At 41.4% G+C, this 24,598-nt stretch overlaps 2 protein-coding genes across 2 annotated transcripts; one reads left to right on the top strand and one right to left on the bottom strand.

Moving 5' to 3' along the window:
• Positions 1-1,499: 1,499 nt before the first annotated feature.
• Positions 1,500-3,303, top strand: LOC6037680 (leucine-rich repeat-containing protein 56). Its single transcript, XM_038257891.1, has 4 exons — positions 1,500-1,946; positions 2,007-2,335; positions 2,390-2,784; positions 2,867-3,303. The coding sequence occupies exons 1-4, from the start codon at positions 1,668-1,670 to the stop codon at positions 3,229-3,231; spliced, it is 1,368 nt and encodes a 455-aa protein (XP_038113819.1). The 5' UTR covers positions 1,500-1,667; the 3' UTR covers positions 3,232-3,303.
• LOC6053596 (epoxide hydrolase 3) lies at positions 3,252-4,590 on the bottom strand. The gene is made up of 2 exons (XM_001869617.2): positions 4,203-4,590; positions 3,252-4,137 (listed from the first exon to the last, which is right to left on the bottom strand). The coding sequence occupies exons 1-2, from the start codon at positions 4,398-4,400 to the stop codon at positions 3,319-3,321; spliced, it is 1,017 nt and encodes a 338-aa protein (XP_001869652.2). The 5' UTR covers positions 4,401-4,590; the 3' UTR covers positions 3,252-3,318.
• Between the last annotated feature and the right edge of the window lie 20,008 nt (positions 4,591-24,598).

The following is a 24,598-nucleotide window of genomic DNA, read 5'->3' on the forward strand; positions in this document are numbered from 1 at the left end:
GGAATATGGTTTGTAAATTCAGTTATGAATGCAATTATTCTTAAATTGCTTTATATTTTCGAAAATGTCCTCAAAACATTCATCTCTGACTCAAAAAACCCTCTTTTTCGAAATCATCACGATGATTGTCAGCTTTTTTTTATCACATCCTGATGTGATTCTCCGAAACAAATCAAGTCCAACAACAGCAAGACAGAAAAAAAGAATATCGCGCTCGAAAATTGATTGATCATTATCGATAGAGGCGGTTAGTAGGCACTTGTTTTGCCCGTACGAGGTGCTTCCATGGAAACGAAACTTCTAAACACTTGCCACGCGCCAACGCACACGACGCCGGCCACCGGCAACCTAGTTGTCTTGTATTCAACTTTGCGTACAAGAATACAATCAGTAGTAGGCTGGATTTACTACCCACTTGAAAGATGTGCGTTTACTGCAATACAGTGATGACCGATTTTGTTTTACTTAAAAACTAAAAACTAAAAACTAAAAACTAAAAACTAAAAACTAAAAACTAAAAACTAAAAACTAAAAACTAAAAACTAAAAACTAAAAACTAAAGACTAAAAACTAAAAACTAAAAACTAAAAACTAAAAACTAAAAACTAAAAACTAAAGACTAAAAACTAAAAACTAAAAACTAAAAACTAAAAACTAAAAACTAAAAACTAAAAACTAAAAACTAAAAACTAAAAACTAAAAACTAACATTAAAAACTAAAAACTAAAAACTAAAAACTAAAAACTAAAAACTAAAAACTAAAAACTAAAAACTAAAAACTAAAAACTAAAAACTAAAAACTAAAAACTAAAAACTAAAAACTAAAAACTAAAAACTAAAAACTAAAAACTAAAAACTAAAAACTAAAAACTAAAAACTAAAAACTAAAACTTAAATCTAAAAACTAAAAACTAAAAACTAAAAACTAAAAACTAAAAACTAAAAACTAAAAACTAAAAACTAAAAACTAAAAACTAAAAACTAAAAACTAAAAACTAAAAACTAAAAACTAAAAACTAAAAACTAAAAACTAAAAACTAAAAACTAAAAACTAAAAACATAACAATAATAACAATTACGACAATTACGAAATAAAAATAAATAATAATTTAACAAAATAAATAAAACAAATCTTAAAATGAATTATAAAATTTAAATTTAAAAAAACTTGAAAAGTATAAAATGTGTCTAATTTTCTGTTCTTTTAGGACCTTTCTTTAAGATTCCCGAAATCATCACTCCGTGCATGTATTATCATTCCAATTTCTGGCTCTCTTTTCAATGGAATTCAAGGACATACCGACAAGCAGTCTGCAGGTTGGCCCTAGAATTGCAAATGATTTGCTGGTACTGTTCATGTATCATTTGATTGGTGCCTCCATAAATGATGCTACAAATCTTGAATTTTACATTTCCATCAGGTTTAACAAACTGTATCGTTTTTCCTGGCCGCCCCTTCAATTAACGAACCATCGATAAAATGCCGAAGGAGGAAGCGCAATAAACCATGGACAAAAACGTGCCTACGCTGGTATCCACGGCGACACGTCGAGTTTGTTGAATTTTCTTTCGGTTCTAGAACAAAAAATCAAGTTTGGTGAGTTTTTTTGGCTTTTGCTAGGAATTTTTCAATATTTTATACGCGAAAAAATATCCGAACTACCGCCATGCCGGAACAGCAGATTCCGGCCGAGGACCGACCATCGTCGAGTTCGTCGTCGGAACCCGCCGGCGGCTCGCTGGGGCATTCCCCCGAAGAAGTGCGCAGCGAGGCTAACGGCAATGAGTTCGTGGCCATCCGAAATCTGATCAACAGTAATCGATCCACGACCCGACACCGACCACGTCCGCCCGTGCCCCGGTTGCCATTCGAGTCCTTTATCCCGGCACCGATGCGCTACTATCCGATTGTAATTCCGGCTGAACCGACCATCGAGGATTTGTTGGTGAGTAGTTACTATCCGGGCTTTTGTAACCTTTTGATTGATTGTCCTTGAAAATGGCAGCGCCAAGCGGCGGGATCCACCGAACTTCACCGAGTAACGGAAATCAAGCTGAAGGTCATCTCGCACCTGACCAGCCTGCAGCGAATTCCGTGCTTTATACCAAACCTGCGCTCGCTGACACTGGAGGGAAGCATCGTGATGACCTTGAGGGATTTGGGTTGCGACATGACGTCGTTGGTTTATCTGAACGTGAGTCGGTGCAGCTTGAAGAACCTGGACGGAACCAGCGGGCTGGAGACGCTGGAAGAGCTGGTCGCCGATCACAACCAGATCGAGGAGGTCGGACCGTGCACCAATTTGGTGCAAATCAAGAAGATCAGCTTGAAGAGGTTGGTATGGGTTATTTGAGTGGTTGTGATACGATCTTAATTGACGTTTTTCAGCAATCGCATCACCGATCTTGGAAGCATCACATTTCTTGCGCTATGCGAAAAACTAGAACATCTGGATCTTCGCGAGAACTTTGTCTCCGAGAACCCCTCCTTCCGGCACATGCTCAAGGAGAACATTCCACAGCTGCGATCGCTCAACGAAATTCCATTTTCGGATGCGGCCCGCGAAGATCACACCGACATGTCCAGTTCGGAGTACCAATCGAGTTCGTCGAGCATTGAAGGTGGTCCGCACACCAACCGATGGGAAGTTGGAGGTATTGGCGACGGGGCCTGGAACGAGCGTCAACAGCGGGAGGTGCTGCAGCCATTCAGACCTACCAGCAGTCACCAAGAGCGAACCGTAACGCTAGAACTGCTCGACGACGCACGACCAGCTACCGCGGGTAATTGAAGATACCTCTATCAAGACCATCAAGAAACGTCAAGATCCCATTTTTTCTCTCTTGTTACACTTACCACAAACAGATGCAACGAAAATAAAGCACCAACTCACATCCGGAGAGCCACTCTGCGGAACGATCGTAACCAAAGCCCGCCGAACGCGCCGTCAGCGAACGGCCTGGGGCGAATCGACGTCCTGCTCCAGCATGAGCAGCTCGGATTCGTCCTACTCGAAGGACTTCCCCGACCGACTCCCGCAGAAAAGCGTCGACCTGGAGCTGGGCGTTATCGGTGGATCTGCTCCTCCGCCAAACGATCCCACCGGCGGTGGCGACGATGACTCGCAAAGTTTGCTCCGGGCGGCACGCCTCTGGCGCCAGCGATCCCTCCAAACGCGGGAATCGATCCGCGAGCAGGATCAGCTGCAGCGTCACGTAAGTGAGGGTTGAGTTAAGGTGAAAATTGTTGATTTGTTCTGTACAGAATTTATTCTTGCTAATAAATAAATTTTAATTAGTATAGAAAAATTTCCTTCGTTAGCCTGAGAGGTCTAAAAAGTCCCGAATCATCTTGTTGACTAGATGGTGAGATTCCTGTTGCATGTAGTGACCTGTTCCGGGGACGATCCGATACCACAGGTTGGGTAAGCTCCTCTCCATCACTCGACCACTTCGTAGCGATATAAACTGATCATGTTCCGCGATTAGGTAGAGTCCGGGGCAATGATTTTCAAGCTTCGGCAGTGGTTGTTCCTTCCGCAGGAAGCTAAGATTCTCCCGATAGTAGTCGATTGCTCGCGTCACGGCTTTCCGTTGGGAAAAGGTATACTTGTATGCCTCTAGTTCAGATTTCGTCAAAAATCCCCCCATGTTATGCTCAATGTATCCGAAGTCCTTTCCCCAGATGTAAAACTCCGGCAACCACGGAATCAAAAAGAAGAACATATACCATGACATTCGGAACTGCTGCCAACTGATCAGCAGCAATCTCCGGATCCCGTTCAGCGACGGACCACCCATCATCACGTAACGGTCGACCATGTCCATGTGCTTGGACACGAACTGAAAACCAAGTACCGCGCCCCAATCGTGTCCCACCACGATCACTCGATCACGTCCAAGCGCACGAACAAGGCTTCGAATGTCCTCCACAATCACATCGATCTGATACGCCGCGCGATCTTCGAACCCTTCCGACTGCCCGTAACCTCGCAGGTCCACGGCTACCGTCCAGTAGTCCTTGGAGAACTCCTCCAACTGATGTCGCCAGCTAAACCAAAACTCGGGAAATCCATGGAGAAACAGCATCAACGGCTTCCCAGGATCACCCTTTTCGACGTAGTGCAGCTTGACACCCTGTAACAAACCACCTCTCTATCACAACCAAAAAAAATCAAACAGCAACCCAATCTAGTACTCACATTAACCTCAACGAAGCGATGCGTTCCATAGCGCGGATCGCCCAGCAAAGCAGGCGCCACCGAGCGTTTCTTCGCCAGCCAGGCTGCTAGATCGGGATCGGCTAGGAATTGCAACGCGGTTTGGAGCACAAACTGAAGCGCGTATAATGCGCCAATTCCGTAAAGAAGGGCCGCTTGAATCGCTCGGAGGATCAGCATCGCGGCCAGGTGGTTCGATTAGCACTGAACGTGAACCCGAGTGTGTAAATGAACTTGAGCACGTGGTTACGGTTCAGTGGCTTGAATCAAATCGACTAGATTCTTCGTACAAAAGCTTGTGGAAGTTCTGTTTGCTTTACTTCATCGACAGTGAATGAAGTTAATCGCATGTTGAATGGCTAGACTAGCCAATTTGATAAGATGAATGTTGTTGATTCGAGCTATTAGAATGTATTCTTGTTGGTAAACACTCTTCATTAGCATGAACTGTCTGAGAATGCCGAATCTTCTCTTTGATCTATCAATCTGTTTTCACCCCTACCATTGCATCAAATGAATGTGAAATTAAATTATTGATCCCAACTGTGACAGTAACACATAGAAACTAATCACTCCTCAAAACCGTCATTGATTTTTCAACCGTCAAACACTATCCCTGACCTGGTGTGTGGTCATCTTTTGATCGGTGCAATCATCAGCCTGATGTGTGCCTCTCCCCGCTAATGTTACATATGAGTTTTTATGAAATTGCCATCCCTTCGGTCGGAATCGCGTGCAGATAATGGAGCTCGAGTTTTGCTGTTGGATGGACATTGTTGGGTGTGTAGACAGTGGCAGCAACATACAAGTTACAGTACGTGGTTTTGTCCAAAGGATTCCGTAAAAACGGTCCTTGGATAATGAAATGATGACACACGTTCGTTTTGTACTGCAAATATGATTGCATTTTGATGAAAAATATGAGCCGATGTGGGTCGACATTGTATCAGAGAAACAATGTGTTTTGGTGCAAAAACCTGTTAAATTACATAAAATTCAGAATACTTAGAGTGTTTTCCTTGAAAATGAAGGACGATTTCACCTTAACTATATATGGGTAATTCTGCGCCAACTAATACAGCAGTTGCCCCGATCACTCTTCGATTTGCGTGAAACTTTGTCCTAAGGGGTAACTTTTAATCGCGATAACTCGTGATGTTTGCCCTTATGTTTATATATGATTTTTTTTGTAATTGTCTGCTCTATAACTTTGTAGAACATTATTACACTCTAAAAAAAACCCTTAAAAGTTGAATAAACACGAAATTTTAAAATGAAAAATTTTGTTTTAAATGAAAAAATTACCCTTTTGGGTCAATGTAGATTCGAAAAGTACATTAAATTTCCCTTAAAATGACATGTTCCAAAAAATTACAGTCAAGAAACGGAAAATGGGAGCACTTTTTAAACTTTTTTAGTGTTTTTTCGATGAAAAATACGTTTTTCGGAATTCTGAGTACAGTGATCCCACATATTCGGAACGGTTTCCAGATCGGCCAATTTTCAAAAAATCATCAATTTTTGTGACGCACTTTAGCACCATACTGTCTTCGGAAGAGTTGTTCAGGACATTCAGGGCTATACTTCTACGATGTTAGTTTCATATAATAATAAAACATGAATTTTGTAAATTTAAAAAATGTGAAAATGCTTGTTTCCCCATAGTAATTTCTAAACAAATTTCATTCGCGTTGCGCCAATCGTGGGCTTAACCAATCGCTCCCAAAGTTTGGTTGTTTGTTTGGGACCCTAAAAGGGACCCAAAAATGTGTTGCTGATTGGAATTTTATCATTTTAAATTTTTCCATATAGATTCCCCCCTGATGGGGCAACTGCCCCACCATCCTCAGAAATTTGTTCTAGTTTTAGTCAGGGGACGTCCATAAACGACGAAATTTTCAAAACGTCCATATAATTGCCCCACCTTCCTCGAGGAGCTGGGCACGCTACTGGACAAATGTTACCCCTTAGAACAAAGTTTCACGCAAATCGAAGAGGGGTCGGGGCAACTTTTCCCGATTTCGTGTGAGTTGGTAGAGAATTACCCATACATTTTTTTACCAAATAAATAATTCAGACAAATTATCTATGAATCATTTTCAATATGTAGGTGTATTGAGCACCTACATAAAGAAAGATTTTAGATTAATCTACTACAAATATAATACCACGGAAAAAGTTTCTGATACATGTCACTGAATATCATTCTGCGAATGGTACTTTTCACCGATTGAACATTTTCAATAATGTTCAATATAAAATCAAAGTGAACAAAAAAATTACACTGCTTTCTCAGGATATCTCAGGAATAATTCAATTTACCCTGATGTTTTAATTGAATTTAATGTAAAAAAAACATCTTAGCATCGTCCTAAGGGTTAAAAATTTACCTTTTAAAACTTCAAACGCATAATTTTCGAATCTGACAACACAATATTTGTAGAAGGTATTCCATTTGATTATACGTCAAAAATTCTTCAAATTTGCTCACCCAAAAATTGACTTTTTGTAAAGGAAGGAAGATGAATTTTTAAAAATGAGGTTTTTCACAACAATAAAAAACAAGATTAAAACCATTTCTTATTTTTTTTTCTTTTTAATGCAAAAAATAAATTGACAAGACAACATTGTTTGATGAATCATCAAAAAAAAAAAAAAAACATCGATCCCCTTGGAACGAGCTGCCAAATATGACCTTTTCTGACCGACCGTGAAGTTATTCAAAAATTAGTTTAAAAAATCCATTTAATGGTTCTGAAAGGCCCTAACCGGCCACTTGGCCCATGATTGTTTTAGAAAAAACATTCAAATATTGATTCAGAATGTTTCAATGAAAAAAATGCAAAACAAATTAAAAAAAAAGCACAGTTGTTTTGCAATCAATAGTTTCCAAAATTCCTAAGTATTGACGACAGTTTTTTTTTGCAATTACAGTCGACTCTCTGGTTGTCAATATCCAAGGGACCGTCGAGGAAGAGAATCATCAGTTTACAGAACGATGTAAAATGAAGACACGATTGAAAATATGTTTTTCTTGGTACCCAGCTATGGGAGAGAATCATGGCAACGTCCAGCAAACAAAAACAAACTAATGTCAAACACCCTTCAAAGCTTCGTTTCGCAAAGAAAAATGTCTATGCAAGCCATGAGATAGTGACAATATTGAGCAAACAGAATCCAAGGGACCGTCGAGGAAGAGATCATTCAAGCAAGAGAAAATATCGAGGAATAAAGCCAATCGAAGTATGCAGTTTGAAGGGAATGAAGAATTCATCGATAGATGGAGCAATATTGATATCGAGAAGATCGACAGCCAGAGAGTCGACTGTATAACAGTTTTTGGGGAATTGGAATTTCATAAAAATTCAAAAAAAAATTAATCCAGCCCAAACATGCTAACTATGATCATCAAAGTAGAAAAATGAGTTTTAGTAGTGCGTCCATCCCGGGAATTCCCGGGACAAAATCCGGGATTTTTCCTAAACCGGGAATTCCCGAATCCCGGGATTTTCAATAATTTGTCCCGGGAATTCCCGAAATTGAAAAAAAAACATATTTTGGTCTGGAAATTCAGATTTGGTTGTAAAAATAGTAGAACAATAAAATGAATTAAAATTTGTATTCAGCAAATCTCAGCATTAAATTGGCTTTTTAGGAAAAAAATATTATAATTTTAATTAACAGTTCCGCAAAATGCCTAGTGCTTTTTTTTCTCTATTATTTTTTTTAAAGACTGAATATATTTACGTGTATTTTCGATTTTAAATTTGAAAAAAAACAATCTCATATCAAATTATTTATAATCAAACACCGGCATCTAGGCAAATACGTACAAATGTAACGAATAAATACAGCTATTAAAGCAAATAATAATTGCATGACGTTTTGGATGACTTCGGTTAAAACAGGAACATAACAAAACAATTTGTACTTCCAAATGTATTGCTCTAAAATCTCCTGTACCTATTTAGACTGTAATTCTGATTTTCCTTCGGTTGGCGGTAGTAACTTGAAGATAGTTTGTAAAATATGTTTTATATAAAACAATAAGTTCAAAACTTATATAAAATTTTACATTGATCGGTATCATTTTATTTATTGTCGTTTTTTTGTTTTTTAGACATATAAAATAATTTTTTTAAGCTGTTTTAGTCATGTCATATAAAAATATTTATAAAAGAAAAAAAAATAAAAGAATTCCAAAGTTTTTTTTTGAATAGGTCCTATAAACATATGGAAGACAAAAGCTTATTGGACCTTTTTAAAAAAAAAACTCAGGAATTATTTAATTTGATTCGCAAATAAAAAAAATTAATCATACTGGAATTAAAAATAGTAGTTGATATAATATCCTAAACACCACAAAGACAAAAAACAAAATTCTTTTAGGCTATTTTAAAACTGTCGTCTTTGTTTAGATTGAAGTGAGGATTATCACCATTTGATATTATTAAGCTAATTCAATGATTTTAAGCTTGAAAACATAACGAATATAATGAAACATAGATTTTATTACTGATTCAAAAATTTCCCGGGATCCCGGTAATTCCCGGGATTTAAAAAATGTTTTTCCCGTTTCCCGGGAAATTCAAAACCCGGTAAAATTGGACGCCCTAAGTTTTAGATTGTTTTCAGTTGATTTGACTTCAATTTTCATTGAAATTTTGAAGTTTAAAAAAATTGTTTGTTCCCTGATTTTTCAGACCGATTTTGAAGGGAGACATAAATTTTGAAAAATATTTGCAACGGCCTTAAAGAGAAAAATACAAGCGATGTTTTTTTTATCTTAGTAAAACCTCACAAAGTTTCACCTGCATCAAAATCTCCAAAAACAATCGTTGTTCTAAGACTCTAAGAGAATGCAAACAAATCACATATTTAATTTTTTTGTTTAAAGATCGAATTTAAATACTTTCAACCTCATCCTCCTTTAACATTTTCTTTTAACTACATTTTCATTGATTTATTGATTCATGCTAATATTGCTCACAATAATAGTATACACTGAATTGTTACGATTGATTGTGATGAACTCCATCAACTGCAAATTATATCATTATTCCAATGGAAAATGCATTTGGCATTGTATTTTCCATTTCCAGATTCCTCCCTCCCCTTTCCCACCCATCAAATATGATGACACAATGAGCGACAATAGAAAAGCCCCCCTCAAGAAGGTCACCAAACAGCGGAATATAGATCGGATATGTACAGAAGGTAAACAGATAAGATCAATGGTTGTCATCGTCATAACTTTTGCCTCCCACCCCCATTCCTGCTGTGATATATCACAATCTAGCCAATGATTTCAGGACACGTACGTGGGACACAGTTGCAGTTTACCCCATCAGGGAAAAGCACACATAAGGAATCACTGGATCGGAAAATGGATTTTCCAATTCTACCGATATTAAACATTAAATTTAATATTTTAGCTTTAGCTTTGTGGGAAATGATCCTGGAAATAACCTCTGCTGTTGGATTTATTTACTGGCTTATCCAATTGCATTAGGCCTTTTGTGTCTAGGAAGCACGTGTGACCGCAAGAGCCAATAAATAACGAAATTATGGTCATCGCCACCGACAGCTCAAACATAAAGTTTGCTCTACAATTTGTTGTACCGAAATACTTCCCTTTAATGTTGTATCAAAAGATTTGCTGCATTTTTTTTATTTTTTTTTTCTTCACTAATTTTAAGATCAGTTTTGGATGCTTATTTTCTTTTTATAAAATTTTCTTCCCAAAACTTCTTCAAATTAGTAGAAAAAGGACTTTCAGCATTCATTTTTTCAATACTGATCTCAAGTTTGATGCTTATAATGACGGCGAATAACATTCTAACGGAACAAAAACGTTTCACCTGAAAAAAAAAAGATTTTTGCACTTCCGCTGTAAAACTGTCAACTTTTTCTGTCCTCCTGGAGAAACGAAACGGCCTAATTTTCCCTACCAAATTCAATACCTTCCAATACCAGTGTTGAAAAGTTGAACTTTTCAACACTTGTATCGCAAAGTAACATTTTTCAATATTGTTTTGTTTTGAACAGTAAATTTACTTTACACATGGACTGCCGCTCGAATCTAGTCCGTCCCATATGTAAAAAGTGAGTGCTGCGATAACGCCATGCGAAGCTCAAAAAATGTTTCACCTTTTTTTTACATTTTTAATCAACAAATTTTCAATAGTGTTTTCAACAATTAATTCAATACTGGTTCAAAAAATACACCTACCCCAAATTTAACTTTAAAAAGCTAAAATTTACAGGTAAATTTGGTAAATTTTCGTGCTGGGACTGACCTGACTTTATTTGTCCACTATAAAGGCAAGTCTGTCAGGTTATCAAGGTAGGCGTAAACATTTACAACAGAAATTTACCTGTCATTTGTTGGTTTGTTATGGTAATTTTTGAAATATTTTATATTAACCCGGGCATGGTCTTCGGGTCTATAGGACCCAGTAGCACTATAAAAGTAATTGTAACTTTTGACCAAAAACACCTAGAGATCTGAAATTTTGTGACTTTGTGTATCTTACTAAGACACACATTCTGGCCAAAAATGAACTTCCGGAGGCCACCGGAAGTGCCCACCAAAAAAAAACTGACACGAATGGTATTCCGGGTCTATAGGACCCAGAAATGTTTTCGGCTGACAAAATTCGAGATTGTAACCGATTTTGGATGTCTTGGCCGCAAATGAAAGGCTAGGATGTCTACTTTCTGAATCCAAACGGCAGAACCGGTTTTGGACATCGTGGCCACCGGGAACCTGCTATAACCGAAAAAAGTCCAATTTGAGGCCCCTACTTTGAGGACCTGTATCTCCGAAACGATTGCACATAGCAGGTTGCTTCCGAATGCATTCGACAGATAATAACCTGAATTTTAAGCTCCAGAAAAAATAATTGGTCCATAGTGGCCACCGGTTCCGGTAACCCGGAACTTCCGGAAAACTTGATTTTTGCAGTTATTGACATAAAACCGTCACACGGACCAGTCTTTTGAAAAGGATTATTTTGCAAATCATTGCAGAAGGATACTACATACTACCCCTGACTGTTTGGTATCAGTTCTGGCCAACTGTGGCCAATCCGGAACCGGTTCCAGGGTACCACTAAAACGGATCCAATAATTGTCACGCTAGAAACCCGGCATGTTGCATATCAAACTTCATGAAATTGCATGTTATGACCATCTGAGGTCATGCCGATGTCCTCTGACCCATTCTGGTCACTCCGGAACTGGTTACCGGTGGCCACTGGGGGACACTATCGGAATATGCAATGAACCCTATCATCCGACGTATCCAATTTCATGAAATTGAAAGTTATGACCATATGAGGTCATGCCGATGTCCTCTGACCCATCCTGGTCACTCCGGAACCGGTTACCGGTGGCCACTGGGGGACACTATCGGAATATGCAATGAATCCTATCATCCGACGTATCAAACTTCATAAAATTGAAAGTTATGACCATCTGAGGTCATGCCGATGTCCCCTGACCCAACCTGGTCACTCCGGAACCGGTTACCGGTGACCACTGGGGGACACTATCGGAATATGCAATGAAACCTATCATACGACGTATCAAACTTCATGAAATTGAAAGTTATGACCATCTGAGGTCATGCTAACGTTCTTTGAACTTATCTGGTCACTTCGGAATCGGTTTCCGATGGCCACTTGGGGACACTTGTGGAATATACTAGGAACCCCATCATCAGAAATATCAAACTTCATAGAATTGAAAATTATAACTATCCAAAGTTATGCCGACTTCAACTTACCTTACCTGATCAATCTGGAACCGGTTACCTATGGCCACTGAGGGCCACTCCGGGACCGGTTACCAGTGGGTTTTGGGAAACATTATCGTAATATGCAATGACGGCATATCGAACAACATGAAATTAAACAATATTACATCTAAGGTAATTACGCTAACATCCCCTAACTCTATCTGGCTTTTGGAATCGGTTACCGGTGGCCACTGGTGTACACTTGTGGAATATGCGGAATAGAAACTCTATCGTCCGACATATCAAACTTCATGAGGCCGTCTTTCTCTCAAACCGAGTGTTGCCGAGATTTGGGTTCAGAAACTCTTTCACCTAACCTTTGATTTTGATATTTTAGAAATTATAGACATGCAAAAATCGGTATTTTATCGGATAGCTAAACTGCACTATTGGCGTTTAAATCCTCTAAATGCGAATCAAAACATGTTTGGAACTTGCTACTCGGCATAACAGAGTCATGTTGTTTTGGGTACCAGGGCACTGCGGCATTGAAGGCATTGAAATGGCTGATGAACTTGCCAGACAAGGCTTATCAAACATATTCGTGGATCCCGAGCCGTTCCTTGGAATCTCAAAAAGTGCCGTGAAGCAAGAAATAACTAATTCGTCGCTTGTGTGCTATTTATCTCCTATCTTTTTACAGCAGACGTGTCACAAGATAGCACACAAGTGACGAATTGAGGACAATCGCAAATCGCTTCAATCTGGGGCGAGATGCGTGGATTGAGACAAGCGCAAACTTTTATCACTCCAAGTCCTTCAATTACCAAGAAATTTCTTGGCTTAAACCATAAGGAACTACGAATACTCGCAGGGCTTCTAACAGGACATTGTCCTGATAGATATCACCTGCACAAAATCGGCATGGGGCCTAACAACTTCTGTCGTTTTTGTTTAACTGAGCTAGAAAGCTCGGCACATTTACTCTGCCGGATAAATGTATAAACCATATCTGCAAAATAACCCCTCGTCTACCGATCCCATGAATACGAGTAATTTGTAGTATGGACAGAATCCAGGTTACATTACAAAAGATAGCCTTCTTAGGTGGTCGCAGTAAGCCTAACACAATTGCCCATTGTGAAAAAAAAGTTTGATATTGATAGCCAGATTACAAACTATAGTAAAGAGAAAATGGTGAAAGATTTTGTGTCAAAAATATGTGTTATATTACATCAGGAATTGGTGATTTTTCATCAGTTTCTGGTGAATTTTCATTAGGCTCACATTTTTACACATTTTTTCGGTAAAATTACTCAAAGTGGTTCTCCGAATTTTCAACATTCCAAAATTCACCTATTTTTGCTGTGTATCAGAACCTACATGTAAACTGTCCTCATGCATTTTATTGCGATATAGAAGGATACAGATGTTGGCATAACCTGGGATAGCAATAATTTTCAATTTTATGAAGTTTGATATATTGGATGATAGGGTATCTAGCATATTCCACAAGTGTCCCCAAGTGGCCATCGGAAACCGATTCCGAAGTGACCAGATAAGTTCAAAGGACGTTAGCATGACCTCAGATGGTAAGAATGTTCAATTTCATGATGTTTGATATTACATAATCAGAGAGTGTCACCAAGTGGCCACGGGTAACCGGTTCCATCGAAACCCGATTCCGGACCAGGTTAGGTCAGAAGACATCGGCATCACCTCAGATGGTCATAACTTTCAATTTTATGAAGTTTGATACGTCGGATGATAGGGTTCATTGCATATTCCGATAGTGTCCCCCAGTGGCCACCGGTAACCGGTTCCGGAGTGACCAGGTTGGGTCAGGGGACATCGGCATGACCTCAGATGTTCATAACTTTCAATTTTATGAAGTTTGATACGTCAGATGATAGGGTTCATTGCATATTCCGATAGTGTCCCCCAGTGGCCACCGGTAACCAGTTCCGGAGTGACCAGGTTGGGTCAGGGGACATCGGCATGACCTCAGATGTCCATAACTTTCAATTTTATGAAGTTTGATACGTCGGATGATAGGGTTCATTGCATATTCCGATAGTGTCCCCCAGTGGCCATCGGTAACCGGTTCCGGAGTGACCAGGTTAGGTCATAAGACATCGGCATGACCTCAGATGGTCATAACTTTCAATTTTATGAAGTTTGATACGTCAGATGATAGGGTTCATTGCATATTCCGATAGTGTCCCCCAGTGGCCACCGGTAACCAGTTCCGGAGTGATCAGGATGGGTCAGAGGACATCGGCATGACCTCAGATGATCATAACTTTCAATTTCATGAAGTTTGATACGTCGTATGATAGGGTTCATTGCATATTCCGATAGTGTCCCCAGTGGCCACCGGTAACCAGTTCCGGAGTGACCAGGATGGGTCAGAGGACATCGGCATGACCTCAGATGGTCATAACTTTCAATTTCATGAAGTTTGATACGTCGTATGATAGGGTTCATTGCATATTCCGATAGTGTCCCCCAGTGGCCACCGGTAACCAGTTCCGGAGTGACCAGGATGGGTCAGAGGACATCGGCATGACCTCAGATGGTCATAACTTTCAATTTCATGAAGTTTGATACGTCGTATGATAGGGTTCATTGCATATTCCGATAGTGTCCCCCAGTGGCCACCGGTAACCAGTTCCGGAGTGACCAGGTTGGGTCAGGGGACATCGGCATGACCTCAGATGTTCATAACTTTCAATTTTATGAAGTTTGATACGTCAGATGATAGGGTTCATTGCATATTCCGATAGTGTCCCCAGTGGCCATCGGTAACCGGTTCCGGAGTGACCAGGATGGGTCATAAGACATCGGCATGACCTCAGATGTTCATAACTTTCAATTTTATGAAGTTTGATACGTCAGATGATAGGGTTCATTGCATATTCCGATAGTGTCCCCCAGTGGCCATCGGTAACCGGTTCCGGAGTGACCAGGTTAGGTCATAAGACATCGGCATGACCTCAGATGGTCATAACTTTCAATTTTATGAAGTTTGATACGTCAGATGATAGGGTTCATTGCATATTCCGATAGTGTCCCCCAGTGGCAACCGGTAACCAGTTCCGGAGTGACCAGGTTGGGTCAGGGGACATCGGCATGACCTCAGATGTCCATAACTTTCAATTTTATGAAGTTTGATACGTCGGATGATAGGGTTCATTGCATATTCCGATAGTGTCCCCCAGTGGCCATCGGTAACCGGTTCCGGAGTGACCAGGTTAGGTCATAAGACATCGGCATGACCTCAGATGGTCATAACTTTCAATTTTATGAAGTTTGATACGTCAGATGATAGGGTTCATTGCATATTCCGATAGTGTCCCCCAGTGGCCACCGGTAACCAGTTCCGGAGTGATCAGGATGGGTCAGAGGACATCGGCATGACCTCAGATGATCATAACTTTCAATTTCATGAAGTTTGATACGTCGTATGATAGGGTTCATTGCATATTCCGATAGTGTCCCCCAGTGGCCACCGGTAACCAGTTCCGGAGTGACCAGGATGGGTCAGAGGACATCGGCATGACCTCAGATGGTCATAACTTTCAATTTCATGAAGTTTGATACGTCGTATGATAGGGTTCATTGCATATTCCGATAGTGTCCCCCAGTGGCCACCGGTAACCAGTTCCGGAGTGACCAGGATGGGTCAGAGGACATCGGCATGACCTCAGATGGTCATAACTTTCAATTTCATGAAGTTTGATACGTCGTATGATAGGGTTCATTGCATATTCCGATAGTGTCCCCCAGTGGCCACCGGTAACCAGTTCCGGAGTGACCAGGTTGGGTCAGGGGACATCGGCATGACCTCAGATGTTCATAACTTTCAATTTTATGAAGTTTGATACGTCAGATGATAGGGTTCATTGCATATTCCGATAGTGTCCCCCAGTGGCCATCGGTAACCGGTTCCGGAGTGACCAGGATGGGTCATAAGACATCGGCATGACCTCAGATGTTCATAACTTTCAATTTTATGAAGTTTGATACGTCAGATGATAGGGTTCATTGCATATTCCGATAGTGTCCCCCAGTGGCCATCGGTAACCGGTTCCGGAGTGACCAGGTTAGGTCATAAGACATCGGCATGACCTCAGATGGTCATAACTTTCAATTTTATGAAGTTTGATACGTCAGATGATAGGGTTCATTGCATATTCCGATAGTGTCCCCCAGTGGCAACCGGTAACCAGTTCCGGAGTGACCAGGATGGGTCAGAGGACATCGGCATGACCTCAGATGTTCATAACATTCAATTTTATGAAGTTTGATACGTCAGATGATAGGGTTCATTGCATATTCCGATAGTGTCCCCCAGTGGCCATCGGTAACCGGTTCCGGAGTGACCAGGATGGGTCATAAGACATCGGCATGACCTCAGATGTTCATAACTTTCAATTTTATGAAGTTTGATACGTCAGATGATAGGGTTCATTGCATATTCCGATAGTGTCCCCCAGTGGCCATCGGTAACCGGTTCCGGAGTGACCAGGTTAGGTCATAAGACATCGGCATGACCTCAGATGGTCATAACTTTCAATTTTATGAAGTTTGATACGTCAGATGATAGGGTTCATTGCATATTCCGATAGTGTCCCCCAGTGGCCACCGGTAACCAGTTCCGGAGTGACCAGGATGGGTCAGAGGACATCGGCATGACCTCAGATGGTCATAACTTTCAATTTCATGAAGTTTGATACGTCGTATGATAGGGTTCATTGCATATTCCGATAGTGTCCCCCAGTGGCCACCGGTAACCAGTTCCGGGTGACCAGGTTGGGTCAGGGGACATCGGCATGACCTCAGATGTTCATAACATTCAATTTTATGAAGTTTGATACGTCAGATGATAGGGTTCATTGCATATTCCGATAGTGTCCCCCAGTGGCCATCGGTAACCGGTTCCGGAGTGACCAGGATGGGTCATAAGACATCGGCATGACCTCAGATGTTCATAACTTTCAATTTTATGAAGTTTGATACGTCAGATGATAGGGTTCATTGCATATTCCGATAGTGTCCCCCAGTGGCCATCGGTAACCGGTTCAGGTGACCAGGTTAGGTCATAAGACATTGGCATGACCTCAGATGGTCATAACTTTCAATTTTATGAAGTTTGATACGTCAGATGATAGGGTTCATTGCATATTCCGATAGTGTCCCCCAGTGGCAACCGGTAACCAGTTCCGGAGTGACCAGGATGGGTCAGAGGACATCGGCATGACCTCAGATGTTCATAACTTTCAATTTTATGAAGTTTGATACGTCAGATGATAGGGTTCATTGCATATTCCGATAGTGTCCCCCAGTGGCCATCGGTAACCGGTTCCGGAGTGACCAGGATGGGTCATAAGACATCGGCATGACCTCAGATGTTCATAACTTTCAATTTTATGAAGTTTGATACGTCAGATGATAGGGTTCATTGCATATTCCGATAGTGTCCCCCAGTGGCCATCGGTAACCGGTTCAGGTGACCAGGTTAGGTCATAAGACATCGGCATGACCTCAGATGGTCATAACTTTCAATTTTATGAAGTTTGATACGTCAGATGATAGGGTTCATTGCATATTCCGATAGTGTCCCCCAGTGGCCACCGGTAACCAGTTCCGGAGTGACCAGGATGGGTCAGAGGACATCGGCATGACCTCAGATGGTCATAACTTTCAATTTCATGAAGTTTGATACGTCGTATGATAGGGTTCATTGCATATTCCGATAGTGTCCCCCAGTGGCCACCGGTAACCAGTTCCGGAGTGACCAGGTTGGGTCAGGGGACATCGGCATGACCTCAGATGTTCATAACATTCAATTTTATGAAGTTTGATACGTCAGATGATAGGGTTCATTGCATATTCCGATAGTGTCCCCCAGTGGCCATCGGTAACCGGTTCCGGAGTGACCAGGATGGGTCATAAGACATCGGCATGACCTCAGATGTTCATAACTTTCAATTTTATGAAGTTTGATACGTCAGATGATAGGGTTCATTGCATATTCCGATAGTGTCCCCCAGTGGCCATCGGTAACCGGTTCCGGAGTGACCAGGTTAGGTCATAAGACATTGGCATGACCTCAGATGGTCATAACTTTCAATTTTATGAAGTTTGATACGTCAGATGATAGGGTTCATTGCATATTCCGATAGTGTCCCCCAGTGGCAACCGGTAACCAGTTCCGGAGTGACCAGGATGGGTCAGAGGACATCGGCATGACCTCAGATGTTCATAACTTTCAATTTTATGAAGTTTGATACGTCAGATGATAGGGTTCATTGCATATTCCGATAGTGTCCCCCAGTGGCCATCGGTAACCGGTTCCGGAGTGACCAGGATGGGTCATAAGACATCGGCATGACCTCAGATGTTCATAACTTTCAATTTTATGAAGTTTGATACGTCAGATGATAGGGTTCATTGCATATTCCGATAGTGTCCCCAGTGGCCATCGGTAACCGGTTCCGAGTGACCAGGTTAGGTCATAAGACATCGGCATGACCTCAGATGGTCATAACTTTCAATTTTATGAAGTTTGATACGTCAGATGATAGGGTTCATTGCATATTCCGATAGTGTCCCCCAGTGGCCACCGGTAACCAGTTCCGGAGTGACCAGGATGGGTCAGAGGACATCGGCATGACCTCAGATGGTCATAACTTTCAATTTCATGAAGTTTGATACGTCGTATGATAGGGTTCATTGCATATTCCGATAGTGTCCCCCAGTGGCCACCGGTAACCAGTTCCGGAGTGACCAGGTTGGGTCAGGGGACATCGGCATGACCTCAGATGTTCATAACTTTCAATTTTATGAAGTTTGATACGTCAGATGATAGGGTTCATTGCATATTCCGATAGTGTCCCCCAGTGGCCACCGGTAACCAGTTCCGGAGTGACCAGGTTGGGTCAGGGGACATCGGCATGACCTCAGATGTTCATAACTTTCAATTTTATGAAGTTTGATACGTCAGATGATAGGGTTCATTGCATATTCCGATAGTGTCCCCCAGTGGCCATCGGTAACCGGTTCCGGAGTGACCAGGATGGGTCATAAGACATCGGCCATCGGTAACCGGTTCCGGAGTGACCAGGATGGGTCATAAGACATCGGCATGACCTCAGATGTTCATAACTTTCAATTTTATGAAGTTTGATACGTCAGATGATAGGGTTCATTGCATATTCCGATAGTGTCCCCCAGTGGCCATCGGTAACCGGTTCCGGAGTGACCAGGTTAGGTCATAAGACATCGGCATGACCTCAGATGGTCATAACTTTCAATTTTATGAAGTTTGATACGTCAGATGATAGGGTTCATTGCATATTCCGATAGTGTCCCCAGTGGCAACCGGTAACCAGTTCCGGAGTGACCAGGATGGGTCAGAGGACATCGGCATGACCTCAGATGTTCATAACTTTCAATTTTATGAAGTTTGATACGTCAGATGATAGGGTTCATTGCATATTCCGATAGTGTCCCCCAGTGGCCATCGGTAACCGGTTCCGGAGTGACCAGGATGGGTCATAAGACATCGGCATGACCTCAGATGTTCATAACTTTCAATTTTATGAAGTTTGATACGTCAGATGATAGGGTTCATTGCATATTCCAATAGTGTCCCCCAGTGGCCATCGGTAACCGGTTCCGGAGTGACCAGGTTAGGTCATAAGACATCGGCATGACCTCAGATGGTCATAACTTTCAATTTTATGAAGTTTGATACGTCAGATGATAGGGTTCATTGCATATTCCGATAGTGTCCCCAGTGGCAACCGGTAACCAGTTCCGGAGTGACCAGGATGGGTCAGAGGACATCGGCATGACCTCAGATGTTCATAACTTTCAATTTTATGTTGATACGTCAGATGATAGGGTTCATTGCATATTCCGATAGTGTCCCCCAGTGGCCATCAGTAACCGGTTCCGGAGTGACCAGGTTAGGTCATAAGACATCGGCATGACCTCAGATGGTCATAACTTTCAATTTTATGAAGTTTGATACGTCGGATGATAGGGTTCATTGCATATTCCGATAGTGTCCCCCAGTGGCCACCGGTAACCAGTTCCGGAGTGACCAGGATGGGTCAGAGGACATCGGCATGACCTCAGATGGTCATAACTTTCAATTTCATGAAGTTTGATACGTCGTATGATAGGGTTCATTGCATATTCCGATAGTGTCCCCCAGTGGCCACCGGTAACCAGTTCCGGAGTGACCAGGTTGGGTCAGGGGACATCGGCATGACCTCAGATGTTCATAACTTTCAATTTTATGAAGTTTGATACGTCAGATGATAGGGTTCATTGCATATTCCGATAGTGTCCCCCAGTGGCCATCGGTAACCGGTTCAGGTGACCAGGATGGGTCATAAGACATCGGCATGACCTCAGATGTTCATAACTTTCAATTTTATGAAGTTTGATACGTCAGATGATAGGGTTCATTGCATATTCCGATAGTGTCCCCCAGTGGCCATCGGTAACCGGTTCAGGTGACCAGGTTAGGTCATAAGACATCGGCATGACCTCAGATGGTCATAACTTTCAATTTTATGAAGTTTGATACGTCAGATGATAGGGTTCATTGCATATTCCGATAGTGTCCCCAGTGGCCACCGGTAACCAGTTCCGGAGTGACCAGGATGGGTCAGAGGACATCGGCATGACCTCAGATGGTCATAACTTTCAATTTCATGAAGTTTGATACGTCGTATGATAGGGTTCATTGCATATTCCGATAGTGTCCCCAGTGGCCACCGGTAACCAGTTCCGGTGACCAGGTTGGGTCAGGGGACATCGGCATGACCTCAGATGTTCATAACTTTCAATTTTATGAAGTTTGATACGTCAGATGATAGGGTTCATTGCATATTCCGATAGTGTCCCCCAGTGGCCATCGGTAACCGGTTCCGGAGTGACCAGGATGGGTCATAAGACATCGGCATGACCTCAGATGTTCATAACTTTCAATTTTATGAAGTTTGATACGTCAGATGATAGGGTTCATTGCATATTCCGATAGTGTCCCCCAGTGGCCATCAGTAACCGGTTCCGGAGTGACCAGGTTAGGTCATAAGACATCGGCATGACCTCAGATGGTCATAACTTTCAATTTTATGAAGTTTGATACGTCGGATGATAGGGTTCATTGCATATTCCGATAGTGTCCCCCAGTGGCCACCGGTAACCAGTTCCGGAGTGACCAGGTTGGGTCAGGGGACATCGGCATGACCTCAGATGTTCATAACTTTCAATTTTATGAAGTTTGATACGTCAGATGATAGGGTTCATTGCATATTCCGATAGTGTCCCCCAGTGGCCATCGGTAACCGGTTCCGGAGTGACCAGGATGGGTCATAAGACATCGGCATGACCTCAGATGTTCATAACTTTCAATTTTATGAAGTTTGATACGTCAGATGATAGGGTTCATTGCATACTCCGATAGTGTCCCCCAGTGGCCATCAGTAACCGGTTCCGGAGTGACCAGGTTAGGTCATAAGACATCGGCATGACTTCAGATGGTCATAACTTTCAATTTTATGAAGTTTGATACGTCAGATGATAGGGTTCATTGCATATTCCGATAGTGTCCCCAGTGGCAACCGGTAACCAGTTCCGGAGTGACCAGGATGGGTCAGAGGACATCGGCATGACCTCAGATGTTCATAACTTTCAATTTTATGAAGTTTGATACGTCAGATGATAGGGTTCATTGCATATTCCGATAGTGTCCCCCAGTGGCCATCAGTAACCGGTTCCGGAGTGACCAGGTTAGGTCATAAGACATCGGCATGACCTCAGATGTTCATAACTTTCAATTTTATGAAGTTTGATACGTCAGATGATAGGGTTCATTGCATATTCCGATAGTGTCCCCCAGTGGCCACCGGTAACCGGTTCCGGAGTGACCAGGTTGGGTCAGGGGACATCGGCATGACCTCAGATGTTCATAACTTTCAATTTTATGAAGTTTGATACGTCAGATGATAGGGTTCATTGCATATTCCGATAGTGTCCCCCAGTGGCCACCGGTAACCGGTTCCGGAGTGACCTGGTTGGGTCAGGGGACATCGGCATGACCTCAGATGTTCATAACTTTCAATTTTATGAAGTTTGATACGTCAGATGATAGGGTTCATTGCATATTCCGATAGTGTCCCCCAGTGGCCACCGGTAACCAGTTCCGGAGTGACCAGGTTGGGTCAGGGGACATCGGCATGACCTCAGATGTTCATAACTTTCAATTTTATGAAGTTTGATACGTCGGATGATAGGGTTCATTGCATATTCCGATAGTGTCCCCCAGTGGCCACCGGTAACCGGTTCCGGAGTGACCAGGTTGGGTCAGGGGACATCGGCATGACCTCAGATGTTCATAACTTTCAATTTTATGAAGTTTGATACGTCAGATGATAGGGTTCATTGCATATTCCGATAGTGTCCCCCAGTGGCCATCGGTAACCGGTTCCGGAGTGACCAGGTTAGGTCATAAGACATCGGCATGACCTCAGATGGTCATAACTTTCAATTTTATGAAGTTTGATACGTCGGATGATAGGGTTCATTGCATATTCCGATAGTGTCCCCCAGTGGCCACCGGTAACCGGTTCCGGAGTGACCAGGATGGGTCAGAGGACATGGGCATGACCTCAGATGGTCATAACATGCAATTTTATGAAGTTTGATATGCAACATGACGGGTTTCTAGCGTGACAATTATTGAAACCGTTTCAGTGGTACCCTGGAACCGGTTCCGGATTGGCCACAGTTGGCCAGAACCGATACCAAACAGTCAGGGGTAGTATGTAGTATCCTTTTGCAATGGTTTGCAAAATAATCCGTTTCAAAAGACTGATCCGTGTGACGGTTTTATGTCAAAAATTGCAAAAATCAAGTTTTCCGGAAGTTCCGGGTTACCGGAACCGGTGGCCACTATGGACCAATTATTTTTTCTGGGGCTTAAAATTCAGGTTATTATTTGTCGAATGCATTCGGAAGCAACCTGCTATGTGCAATCGTTTCTGAGATACAGGTCCTCAAAGTATGGGCCTCAAAAAGGACTTTTTTTGGTTATAGCAGGTTCCCGGTGGCCACGGTGTCCAAAACCGGTTCTGCCGGTTGGATTCAGAAAGTAGACATCCTAGCCTTTCATTTGCGGCCATGACATCCAAAATCGGTTACAATCTCGAATTTTGGCAGCCGAAAACATTTCTGGGTCCTATAGACCCGGAATACCATTCGTGTATGTAGAAAACGAAGACCATGGCCAGGTTAAATATCTAAAAGTATGTTGATTTCAGGTTAATCTTATTTGAGGAATAGTTTTAGTAAAATTCCTGAGTATGAAACTTTACCCGGGACAAGACAGTCAATTTCTTTCGCTGCCGTGAGAGGAGATATATGAATGCACGTCTCAGCAAATGGACCCTTAAAATCTGCGTTGGAAGATAAACCTCATCCGGAACCAGGACCAACCAACCAATAAGGAACATAACTGATTTTTTTTCTTAAATTATTACAATGGTATGTAGTTTATATTCAAACCGTGGTTGTCACTTGCATGAGGAAAAAAGGCAGAATAGGTATCAAGTATTACTCTTAAAAATCTATGAATATTAATTAAATATCAACAACTAAAGTTTTTTTTAAGTTCAACAGGCTCTTAGAGACATAATCTGTGAGTTGTTAAAAAAAATACACTTTTTTTATCGATTTGTGAGACATTTCTAAACAAGAACTGACATGCCTTTATTTTGCATATGGGACAGCACACAAGTCATTTTTATTTTGGAATTTCTAGAACAAACATGACTTTTTTATTTAATAGGCTTGAAGTAGGTGTTAAAACAAGACTTTTGTCGGGTTTATCTTAAAAACGATAAAAATACATATGGGACGGACTTGCTTCGAGCGGCAGTGGATCTTTGATATAAAATTCCATTCAAATAGTAGTTTATGCAACAAGTTGCAAAAAGAGGATTTTTTCAGCACGAGTCGTACATTTATCCAACGAGGTTCACCGAGTTGGATAAATACGAAGAGTTCTGAAAAAAATCAAGTTTTGCAATGAGTTCCATACAAAATTTTTTGCAATTCCAAAAAACACACACTGAGTGAAATTTTAAGTCAAATTTTCATGTATTTTGTCAATAAATCGTTTAAATCAAAAAAATGTGGAAAAGTGTTACTTTTCGAAACAAGTGCTGAAAAGTTCAACTTTTCAGCACTCATTTGAGTGCTGAAAAGTAGAACTTTTCAGCATTTATTTTGAAAAGTGTTGCTTTTCGATTCTGTTATTTTTGGTACAGAAAGGTAGGCTATTTCGTCGTTCAAGAATGACAGGGAAAGTTAGAAGTTTCACGACGGAATTGCAAAAAAGCGTTTTTCGGAAATGCAAAAAATGTTGTAAGCAACTCGTTGCATAAACTACTATTTCAGCACTCGTCGTATTTATCCAACTCGGCAAACCTCGTTGGTTAAATGTACGACTCGTGCTGAACAAAATTTTGTTTTCGCAACTTGTTGCATAAACTACTAATGAAGGTCGATTCAAAATTCCAATTTTGAAAAATGTCAACATTGTTAAGCGATATTT

The sequence above is a fragment of the Culex quinquefasciatus genome, chromosome 2 (genome assembly GCF_015732765.1).
Source record: "Culex quinquefasciatus strain JHB chromosome 2, VPISU_Cqui_1.0_pri_paternal, whole genome shotgun sequence".
NCBI lineage: Eukaryota > Metazoa > Arthropoda > Insecta > Diptera > Culicidae > Culex > Culex quinquefasciatus.